A 12,338-nucleotide genomic window follows, 5' to 3' on the forward strand; every position below is an offset into this window, starting at 1 on the left:
AGGGTATAATTACCCACCTATTTATAAACGTATTTTGCACCATAGATTGAGAACAATAGTCAGTGCAATCCACAATTGGTTACATTACATTTATTCCACTCTAGGATTGCAGCAGACTGAATCAATAGATATCTATTTGTTTACTTTGCGCCGGTAGCATTTTCTTTCATAAGGCTGTCTGTAGATCAACCTCTACAAATTCAGCAGTGCTGTAAAAATGGAGAGCAACTGAGCATATGCAATGGGAGACAGTGCACTACTGGATTTTAATCAGTATCTGTGTGGTCCTCCACTTGATCTATTCTGGAGTGTAACATGGAGATGGAGGTAATTCATTACGCATATTCTGCTGTAATGACAACAACATAAGCTTGAGTGTGTGCTCGGAGGCTGGCTGGTCAGAGGCAGGCCGTGTGGCCAGGGAGTCGGAGGATGGTGCTTCATGGCCTATGGTTGCTGGAGGATCCCAGTGCTGTGTTTTTTTGTTTGTTTTTTGAGCTGAGGGGTTTAGTGGGAGAGAGGGCTCGAGATTGTGTAGCTCTCTTGCCTTGATCAGCAGGTGAGGGCTGAGAGGATTCTGTGTGTGGAGCCGAGCTGTCCATCTCTTCCAGGTTTTCAGGATGTTCCTGTGAGTCCCTGGCTGTGAGTGACAGGGCGCAATCTTTAGTAGTCAGCATGTCTGCTCTGCCAAAGTAATCTGTGAGACGGTGCGGCTGCTGCAGGCTTGCGGCTCTCCTCCTGGACATGCCGATCGGGTGCCCACTGGTTCCTCTCCCCTCTGGTGTGTCAGAGAGGGGAGATATGTGCCGGTCTGATGCCATGTGTTGCTGCTTATCCCTCGGCTGAGCGGAGCTGAGATTTCAGGCAGCCATCTCGCTCCTCAGCCAGCCACGCCCCCACACTAACAGATTTTATCGTGCTTAGAAAATACAAAAAAAATAAATAAAATTAAGGTCAAATGTAATGCTCCCCTGTTGATTTAAAGCAGGGATATGCAATTAGCGGACCTCCAGCTGTTGCAAAACTACAAGTCCCATCATGCTTCTGCCTCTGAGTGTTATGCTTGTGGCTGTCAGTCTTGCTATGCCTCATGGGATTTGTAGTTCTGCAACATCTGGAGGTCCGCTAATTGCATATCCCCGATTTAAAGCAACCTTAAATGGTTTCTAAAGGCCTTTTTTTTGTAAGTAGCCCTGATGCTCTTCTGGGGTCCTCTGCCACCACTCCCAGCTTCCCCTCTTCATGGGCCACCATAGGAAGCTGCATCCTCTGGTGGCACATGCCAGTCAGCAACTAAAAGCCTTTTTACCCCAATGCATAAAACGCCTATACAGACACATCAAATCTGACATTGGTTTTAGGTACAAATAAACCTCAATATAATCATGGATGAATGTTCAGGGAGGTGATCTAAAATGTATCACAATTTTAAGAAGCTGGTTGGTTATGTAGCGATCAGTTTGGAATATCTTCCTTCTGCTGTCTTTTTTTTTTTTTTTTTTTGCTTTATGAATGGGTCACTTTGTGTGTTTAGTATTTCTTCTCCACATGAATGCTGTTTTTGTTTCCTTTAAAAATGTGTGCTAATTTAGTAATTTTTTTTTTTTTTTCATGTTCCAGACTGAAGCTGCAGGACTTCCAACCTGTATTGAATTGTGTGTCCGAGCCCTGCGATTAGAGTCAAGTGAAAATGCCAAGGTTAAAATCTCTATCTGCAAGACAATCTCCTGTTTATTACCTGATGATCTGGAGGTTAAGAGAGCCTGTCAACTCACAGAGTTTCTTTTGGAGCCCACTGTGGATGCATACTATGCTGTTGAAATGCTATACAATCAGCCAGACCAAAAATATGATGAGGAAAGTCTTCCTGTACCAAACTCACTGCGGTGTGAACTACTGTTGGTCTTGAAAACTAGATGGCCTTTTGATCCAGAGTTTTGGGATTGGAAAACTTTAAAGCGTCAATGCCTTGCTTTAATGGGAGAACAGGCATCTATCGTGTCTTCTATTGATGAGTTGAACGATAATGAAGCATATGATCAAATGGATAGTTACCAGGAATTTACAAAGGATGCTACAGAAAATGGATTTGAAAGCTTTGATGCTCCCCCTATTCAGGAGGTTTACAAAGAAAAGAAAAAAAAGAGACCAATTAAAAAAATGAGAGAACATGGATATGTTTCGGCACGATTTAGAAATTGGCAAGCTTATATGCAGTACTGTGTGTTATGTGACAAGGAGTTTCTTGGTCACCGGATCATCCGTCATGCACAAAAACATTGTATAGATGGCATCTTCAGCTGCCCAATATGTGCAAAACAATATACCACTAAAGAAACCTTTATTCCTCATGTAACATTGCATGTTAAGCAATCCTGCAAAGAGAGACTGGAAACCATGAAACCTGTCAAGCGATTGCCAAAGTTACCTAAAAAGGAGCCTGTTTGTAAGAAACCAGAAACCGTTATAAAACAAGAGAGGCAAGTGAAAAAGAACACTTTTTACTCAGATGACTTTATAGTTTTCAATGATAATGACAATTCTGATGAAAATGATGACAAAGATAAGTCTGGGAATTTCCACCCTGAAAAAACTGTCAATGAGTTCCCCTGTCCTGTACAGTTTTGCAACAAGGGATTTAAGTACTTCAAAAATTTAATTGCACATGTGAGGGGGCACAAAGACAGTGAGGAGGCTACACGTTTCCTTGAGATACAAAGTAAGAAAGTAGTTTGCCAATATTGCAGACGGCAGTTTGTTAGCCTGACTCACTTAAATGATCATTTACAAATGCATTGTGGAAGCCAACCATACATTTGCATACAAATGAAATGCAAGGCAAGCTTTGAGACTTACACAGACTTATTGGCACATCGAAAGGAGCATCGAAATTTTAAAGCAAAGTGCATGTTTCCCAACTGTGGGAGAATATTTTCTGCCGCCTACATGCTTTTTGACCATGAAGCACAACACTATAATACCTTCACATGCAAGCATGCTGGCTGTGGAAAGATCTTTCGTTCTCAGCTTCAGTTAGAACAGCACCTGAGTGAGCATGCTACTGAAACCACACTGCCAGAGTCCAGTAAAAGTGAAGCGTTGACTGATGTTACAAAGACTGGTGTAAACATTGAAGGTGTTAAGTTTGAAGAAAAACTGCTGCCATGTGGTAATGTGAACATTAAAGTAGAGCCAGTACACTCTGCAATAATTTCAGGTTCTGTCATATGTAAAGATGCTGGTGTACCTGAAAAGTCACTACAGTCACAGAAAAGGGCAGCTGTCGGCAGCTGTAAAGTAAAAAATTCCAAACATTTGATAGACCAACTTATTACGCCACCAACTCATGTTCTACCCGCTAAGAATTTGCTAACTCAGGTTTTAGTGTCGCCATCCCATGCTCGCAATATACTACCCAAGGCTGACATGTTGGCTTCCGCTGCTTTTCCAGGGGATTCAGGAAATTTTAAGCTGCTACCTGTGCCTGTAGGCTTCCATGATCTATCAAATCAAAACAAACTTCTTCCAAGTGGAAATATAGACCATGCCAGTGAAACACAAAAGATGGCACTCCCAGGTTTTAAAGTCCAAAATTTTGCTTTATTTCAGGATGGCAAAAACAGCGGTCAGGATAACTCAAAGAAAGCGCAAACTGGTGTTTTAAATACAGATAAAAGTAAACTGGAAGGTCAGGAACAAATAAATAGTATAATGCCATTTAATGTACACAACCAAGCTAGCCAATTGTGTGAAAATCTAATTCTGTCTGGATATGAAGAAAATTCAAAATCTGAAAATATGTTATTGTCCCTTGAAACAAGCAATGCACTCTCAAATGTTTTGCAACCTGTCTGTGATGCCTCAGTCACCCCTGTTGCACCTGCACCAACTGAAAGGTTTAAATGCAATGCTGAGGGATGTACAAGAATATACAATTCTGTTCAGAGCATTGGTAAACACATGAAGAGTACTCACCCAGAACATTACGATGCATTTAAGACCGAGCGCAAGAATAGAAAGAAACACAAACCTGGAACACCATTACCACCTCTTGATAGCGCTACTTATTCCATACTCCTGAGACCAGATGTCACCAATAACTCCATCCAGCCACACTTACAGGGCACTGCAAACCACAACTTCTCTAATCAGTTGCAACACCTTCCTAATTCAGTCTTCCCAACACATCTTGATAACTTGGTGAATCCATTACTCAATCCTGTAGAAACTGTTTTGACCCAAGAAATATCCAAAAATGTTGCAGAAACACTGAGCACTGAGGTTGGAAATCTGAATAATACTGGCATGACTTCACAAATCGAAGATTTGGCAAAGGTCTTACCCATGAAATTTGAAAATGGATCTGATCCTTTTTTGCCAATGCCAACAGAGAATGATCCTTTGCCAGTTATGTCCTCCCTTAGTGGAAGCACCATGTTTTCTCAACTGGGGGGAAATGCAGACCATGTTCTCACTGGAAGTGAAGCTCCAAATTCAGTGTTCATGAAAGAGGATGTTGACACAGACGCGTCCTTTTCCAAACAAGTTGACAGCACAGACATGGATGCAAGCTTTAACTTGGAAAAATCATCTAGCATGCTTTCAAACTCTCCAGACAAAAATGCCACAACTAGCGGGCCAGCAAGAAATAAAGAGAAAAGAGTCAAGCATAGCCCTCGTGCAAAATATCCTGCAATTATCAAAGATGGCAAATTTATTTGTAGCAGATGCTTTAGAGCTTTCAGTAACCCACGGTCTTTAGGTGGCCATTTGTCAAAACGAGCGGTTTGTAAGCCACATAATGATTATGGCGTTCCCCCACTACTTTCACAGGAAGATGGACAGCCTTCTGTTTTGGCAAGCATGATTCTTTCATCTAGTCCAAACCAAAAAGCACAAATGCCACCGCAGCAGACTTTTAGTCCAGAAGTCACTGTTAAACCTGAACATTTTCTTTCATCTGGCCAGCCAGGAAGTGAAAGTGTGCCATATATTACTACAGAGTTTATGAATCCTAGTTTATCCAGTTTTAGCCCCAATGAGAATAAAGCAAATGCTATCAAACAAAGTTTTGTAGACCCAGAAAATGATTCCAACAGGCAGCTGTCTTCTAATAGTTTGTTAAATGGCTGTGTACCCTGCACCCCACAAATGAATTCAACCGACCCAACAAATATTGTCGAAAGGCATGCCCTAACAACCACTTGCAGTTCACAGGCTGTTCCGAGCTTAGGGACCCTTCATGCCGACAGTTCTGTTAGAATACATATTCCTGGCGGAGAGCCTTTAAATACTGGTGGTGATTTATGCCCAAATCCTTTGGTTAATTCAGCTGTGGAAAACCATGATGTACCCAAACAAGTGAACAGCGCTAGAGTGTCAGTAATTAGTGGTCCACGTAGTTCTTGCATAACTGCTGTCAAGAAAAGGAGCAGCACTTCTAAGAAAAAGAAGAAAACAGACACACCCGTTGCAGCTGAGGCTACACATGAACTAGCAAGAAATATTTTGGCAGCGGTGGGAGGAAATCTGCAAATGTCAATGGATATGCAGCCAAATCTTATGACCTATGGTTCTGAGTTGCTAGAAAATATAGCAAAGAATTTGAGTAATGCTGACAAAGAACTGCTCATGTCTTGTCTAAATGAAAGCATCAAGGCTAGCTCAGAAACACCGGCATTATGTCACCTTGCTGTAAAAGAAGAAAAAAGCAATTTACCAATCCTCCCACCCAACACATCTGAGTGCACAGACAAGCTTGATATCCACCAAGACTTCAGAGAGAAGACATTCGATAATTTGAGTCCAGCTGCCAACGAAGTATATACTATTAATAGGAATGCTCAAGAACCTCACTCTTCTTTGACCCCAAGTCAAATTGCAGCGAATGTTAGTGTAGATGATGAATTACCAGACGTTGTGCATAATGTAATGTCAGCTAGCACTGCTGCTAGCCCACTTAACAAAATGAACATACCGGTCTGCTCAGTTTCCCCAACCCAAGAAACCACCACCATTTATGATGACCAAGTTCTAGAGATCATGAACCTGGTACAGAATCTTCAGCTTGTGGATGGTGTGGCGTTTGGAAACGTTCCATCAGAAGAGAATTGCATCTCTAGTGAAGCTTTGCCCATAATGTCCAGTGTAATTGTCCCCAATCCAAGTCACAGTCTTGTTGCTGAACAACCCTCTGAAGTATCTTTATTATCTGACACAAACATTGCAAAACCTTTTATTTGCCGCGAGGAGACTTGTAACTACTGTGCAATGACTAAGGATGCTTTATTTAAGCATTATACAAAAGTTCATTATTACACAACTGAAAAACTTGAAGAGATCAAAAAGCATCAACTAAAGTTTGCCCCTTTCAAGTGTGTTGTTGCTTCATGTACAAAAACTTTTACCAGAAATTCAAATCTTCGAGCACATTGTCAAGCAATGCATAATTTTACCTCTGAGGATATGATCAAATTAAAAATTAAAAGACCCCATGGTAAAAAATCTGCTAGTGAAAGTAACGACTTCTCTTCCCCTGAAATGCCAAATGGAAGCCCGGAAGTGAAAAGGTGTGCAGAGTCGTATGATGATGCTCAAGAAATCACAAAAATAGAACCGGATGTATTTCAAGAATTGCTACCTGTAAAAGCTGAGGAATCCCCTAAAGTTGAGGACACAAAGCCACCTCCTGAATTGCCAGTTATGGAGTCACAACTTGCACTACTAGATCAGAAAAACAAGAGAGGCCCAAAAATCAAAAGAAAACGAAAAGAGAAAGAACTTAAACGCAAAAGAGCAATGCAGAAAGAAGCCAAGTCTAATCAGGGGCCCACTTCTTATAAACCTTATAAGTGTGTTCACCAAGGCTGCACGGCGGCTTTTAGCATACAGCAAAGCCTAATGCTTCATTATCAAGCTATTCACAAGCTTGAGACGCCTAAATTCTCAGGAGAAGATTTGAAAATGGAGGCAGAGGAGGGAGACGGTAGCATTAAAGAGTTCCGTTGTACTGAGACTGATTGCTCTCGAATATTTGCTAGCTTTGCTAATTTAATTCAGCATTATGTGAAACTTCATGAGATGATTGCAGATGAAATTGAACATGTGGTTTCTTCAAGTGTAGGACAGTTTGACTGTGATCAGAGTCAGTGTACAGCTACTTTTACAACCTGTACTAGTTATATTGAACATCTTGAGGAAGTCCATGGCTTGAAAATGAAGCAGCCAAAATTTGATGGTGAAGAAATGTACAAGTGTGATATTGAAGCCTGTGACCGTTTTTATGCAACGCGGTCAAATCTGCTTAGGCATATTTTTCACAAGCACAAAGACAAACATAAGGAGCATCTAATCAGACCAAGAAAAATAAGTATTGGCGATCAAGAAAACACAGAAGAGAAAGTTCAGAAGGAAAGACCCAGAGTGCCAAAACAAAAATGTGTCATTTTGGGCAATGAAGTTCCTAAAACCAAGCGATGCAAAGGCAGCAAAATTTTTAGAGATGTCAAAGGTAAATCTGAGCAAATTAAAACTGGACCATTGACTCTAAAATACGGAAAACAAACCTATACGTTGAAGGATAAAGATGTTGCCATAGCAGAGTGCCCTGAGAGTAATATGAAACAATACCCATGTATGATACAGGGTTGTACATCTGTTGTTGCTAATGAACACAATGTTATTAGGCATTATAAATGCCACAAATTATCCAGGGCATTCATTGTAAGATACAAAAAATCACTAGTTGTCTGCAGAAGACGTGGTCGACCCATAGCTAAAATTACTCCATCTCCCAGCATAGAACCAGCTAGCCCTACAAAACCAGATATCCAGGAAACCATTGTTTTATCCACCGATACCCAGCAAAAACAATCCCACCAAACTATACTTGAAAGTGGAGATGAATCCACCCTTTCAACCTCTCAGCAGAGTGAAAATGATAAAGATGAGATGGATGAACTCACTGAACTATTCATTTCAAAACTAAGCAATGAGGACAGCACCAGCTCAGAAAGCCAAGCAAGGGTGTCCTCTTGTGTCAGTAGTGACCTCCAGGATACAAGTTCATGTCATTCGGAGCCACAAAGAAGTGGTGTTGCTGTAAAAAGAACCAATAAACAAAAGCAAGCCACACCAAATAAGAAGAGAAAAGTTGCAACGCCAGATATATTGTCTGCTGAATCTAGCAGCCCAGTTGGCTGTGATGAGACCTTGGTTGCTGATATTGTTCCTGAGGACACACCAGCATTTGACTTGAGCTCATTCAAACCTATGGGATTTGAAGTTTCATTCCTTAAGTTTATTGAGGAATCCGTTGTCAAGGAAAAGAAAACCGTAGAGAAAAGTAATTCAAGCTTGGACACACAGACAGAACAGCAGCCAATTGAGGAAAGGGAACATGTGTCTGAGGATGAAGACTCTGACTCGGATATACATTTACTTTTTGCTAACCCTTTGCAGCTACCTAACCTAGAAAATGTAAAGATTGTTTTAGTTGAGGCATTCAATGACTACATAGAACTTGTTGTGAAGCAGCTCAATGAACTGAAACCTGCTGTGATTCTTAAAAAGCACCCCATTTTGAAAGACGAACCCTTTAGCATTGCGAAGGAACAAAACGTAGACCTTGATATCGAAAATACATTGTAGGGAGATCCTAGGATATTCAGATTTTTTTGTTATTTTTTTATTGTGAACTAGAAACCATCAAGCATGCAAATGTAATTTTATGAGTTTGTTTTTTTTTTGTTTTTTTTTTACAAGTGACCTAACATGGCCAAAAAAAAAAAAAAAAAAAAAGTCATGACACAAGTCATGCATAGTTTTTATTCCATTATCCCTATGGGACTAGATGATTTAAATTGTTTATTCAGTTCTGTGTGTATATAAGAAAAGTTCAATATTTCTACTGATAAATTGTCCTTTCCACAAATTAACAATTTGTGTACTGTGTGATATTTGGTATATTTACCAAGCTCACAGCTCCTGTATAACAATGTACTTGTATATATTTTTTTGGGGTTTCTTTGTTGGCCCTCTGTGTGTTGTTTTTTTTCCTTTTGTAAATATCACATTAACACATTTGCTGCCTAAGTGTAAACTATTAAATTCACATTTATATTCTGGATTTTAATTTGTAATCAAGTGATCACTTTTTTAAAAGTAAATTTGTATTGAAATTACCTTGGGTTGCACATTTTATGTAAATACTTATACAGAACATATATTGAAAGTTTTTATTGTGTAAATGCTTGAAACCGTGTTACTTTTACAGCTTACGTATTTAATGCTTATGACCAGAAATTGGTTTGTGTGGGATTAAAGGGGGTTCTCGGCTTTAAGCTGGAGGTGGATCTGTTTCAGACTTATTTTAAACCTACTCTGTGCCACTTCAAAAATAGGTGGACACTCGCATTTAATTTTTCTTTGCAAGTTGTTTGTCCAGTCTAAAATGATGATTCTCTTTGGCAGCCATTGTGGATTTTCCCATACAGCAACACTACAACTGAAATACATATTCATGAGATTTTTTTTGACATCCACCTTCCATGTTAGTAAGGTGTCAATAGTTAGATGAAAGCAAGCTGTAAGACATTTATTTTTATTTTTTATTTATGCCCTAATAAAACATGTGTTTTTTTTTTTTGTTTTTTTTGCTAGTTCTGGATTGAATAGTAATTCTACAGCAACTTGCCTCACACATTGTATGTACTGAATTATACTCCACCAACTCCACACCGTGAATTTGCATGGTAGGGTGTGTGTGTGTGTGTGTGTGTGTGTGTGTGTATTGTGTGTGTGTATTGTGTGTGTGTGTGTGTGTGTATGTATGTATATGTGTGTATGTGTGTGTGTGTGTGTATATATATATATATATATGTGTGTATATATATATATATATATATATATATATATATATATATATATATATATATATATAATGTGTATATATATATGTATGTGTGTGTGTATATATATATATATATATCTTTTACAGGTCTCTAATGGGCAATTAAAAAATAAAAATTATCCTTTTAAAGTGCTGTTTTACAATCTAACTGGACATATAAAATGGTTTTACACATCTTAAATGACCCACCTATCTGTGCTATTAAAAAGGTTCCAATGCAGTTTTATTAGTGGCTCTGGACAGATCTGCCATTACATATACCACAAAATAGTGTTGGCCACCTCTTCTCTAATACATAATCTAATGCTAGCCACGCAAAGCTCAAGTTTCAGCTGCTTCCTGCTGAATTGGATAAAATTTGAGCCCTGGACTACCCCGTCGACACCACATGCCTTGAGGTCATTTTAAAAATTGACTCTGGCAGGTGGAAAAGCTCAGCCAAACGCTATCTGCAGCCTAGAAGTTGCAGACACTGTTCAGGTATTCAGTCTGCTGCTGCAACTGACTGGATACATTAATTGGCAGCAGAGATACCTCCAACACTGTTACAGCATGAATAGAGCCATTTATTGATTTTATTCCATTTAGTCTTTCAGCCTGTGTAAGGCTATTACCGCTAAGAAGTAATTGGGAGTCTCTTGTGTTGTGTAAGCCAGAATGGTCTCTGCCTGAGTCTCTTAATGAATAAAACTATAGTAGTTGGTAATCCCCAGGTAGCACTAATGTTTAGTGTGGGAAGTATTTACCTTTTGGGTTTTAATAGTTGTAAAACACATGATTGACAAAAGTGATAAAACATGCACCTTCATTTAATTTACTACAATATTCATATGTTTTAAAACCATTTTAAGATTGTGTTTATCTCTGCTGAGGAGTTTACACAGAGGATGGCTTTTTTAAGTTATACAGAAAAATCCTACAAAGGGCATTGCCAAATAAAACTATACCATCTGTATGTTAATCATGTAACTGATATTTGCGGAACTTCCCAAAAGAGGATATATTATAGATAATGTTTGTCAGATAACATTTTATCATATTCAGCTTTCAGGACTTATAATAGCAAATGTATCTCAGTCGGCTCTTTGTATATTTGTATAGCAGAGCAGCTATGGAAAGAAGTATTCAGGCTAAAAGCATAATATTTTAATGAATATTAGTAAATGTCACACAGCCCTAAAAGGATCATACATTCGATGGATACAAAAGGTCAGAGGGATTCTTTACATTTTTTCTAACACTGCTTCTTCAATATAGTGGTCAGTTATGCATTTCATTTAGTAAATTTAAAACAATGGTTAATTTTCATTTCAATCTTTAGACAAAGACCAAAGAAAATCTCCCAACAAAGGCTAGTGATTTTGATGCATTAAATGTTACAAGCCTTGCTGTGCCACATGGTACCTGAATGTCCTTAATACGTTTATAAGCTGACTCAACAAATTTTAGGGTGAATGGCTTTTTTTGCAGGAAATTTATTTTGAATTTAAACATGGCACCAGTAATTATTTAATTTTAAATGTGCCAAATTCAATCACCTGATGGCATGCACGTATGGCCACTAGCATTGCTATAATCCTATTTAGTTCAACCTAAGGTTAAAGGGGTTGTAAAGGTTTGTTTTTTATTTTCTAAATAGGTTACTTTAAGCTAGTGCATTGTTGGTTCACTTACCCTTTCCTTCAATTTCCCTTCTAAATGTTTTTTTTTTCCTTTGTCTGAATTTCTCACTTCCTGTTCCTCCTCAGTAAGCTGTTTTAAATGACTTTCCACCGCTCGAATGATGGTGGAAAGCTTAATGAGGAGAAACAGGAAGTGAGAGATTTTAAACAAAGAAAAAAAACATTTAGAAGGGAAATCGAAGGAAAGGGTAAGTGAACCAACAATGCACTAGCTTAAAGGAACCTATTTAGAAAATAAAAAACAAACCTTTACAACCCCTTTAACCTCAGGTTGAACTAAATAGGGTCATAGCAATAGAATAAAAGACAAACCTTTACAACCCCTTTAATTTTATGGATTAAGTTAAACAGCTAAATACTTCTGAAATGCCTGCTGTAATTTTGTCCAGCCAGTCTTGTCGGTTACACACACCTGCCACACTGCAGCTGGTAACATTAATTTCCTAATTAAGTTTGCACCCTTGTCAACTTTCCACAGCATGTTCATTGGATAATTTATTCAGCATCATCAACCCTGCCCAGTAAGCAGAAGGGTGAAGCAGAAAAGCTAAACCATGAAGTAGCAATGATCCTTATGGTTGCAGTGATGAAACAATCCCAAAAATGGCAGAGCAGAATTTTTTTTACAATGGTAAAACAGCTTGCATACTTATTTTTAATCAGTCTGTTTAGTCTGGAGTTGCACTTGTAAAAGTTGGGTTTCTGAAAATGTTTTTTTTTTGTTAGTCTTATGAGAATTTGTGGGA

At 38.7% G+C, this 12,338-nt stretch overlaps 1 protein-coding gene across 2 annotated transcripts in view; it reads left to right on the forward strand.

Annotated features, from left to right (window-relative positions):
* ZNF292 (zinc finger protein 292) overlaps positions 1-9,647 on the forward strand; it is a 110,633-nt gene extending 100,986 nt beyond the window's left edge. For both annotated transcript variants that reach the window (XM_040350070.1, XM_040350069.1), the window contains exon 8: positions 1,621-9,647. In XM_040350070.1, the coding sequence (XP_040206004.1) occupies positions 1,621-8,649 (7,029 nt within the window). In that variant the 3' untranslated portion in view covers positions 8,650-9,647. The remainder of the gene's footprint in view (positions 1-1,620) is intronic.
* The last annotated feature ends 2,691 nt before the right edge of the window (positions 9,648-12,338 follow it).

The sequence above is a fragment of the Rana temporaria genome, chromosome 4 (assembly GCF_905171775.1).
Source record: "Rana temporaria chromosome 4, aRanTem1.1, whole genome shotgun sequence".
Lineage (NCBI taxonomy): Eukaryota > Metazoa > Chordata > Amphibia > Anura > Ranidae > Rana > Rana temporaria.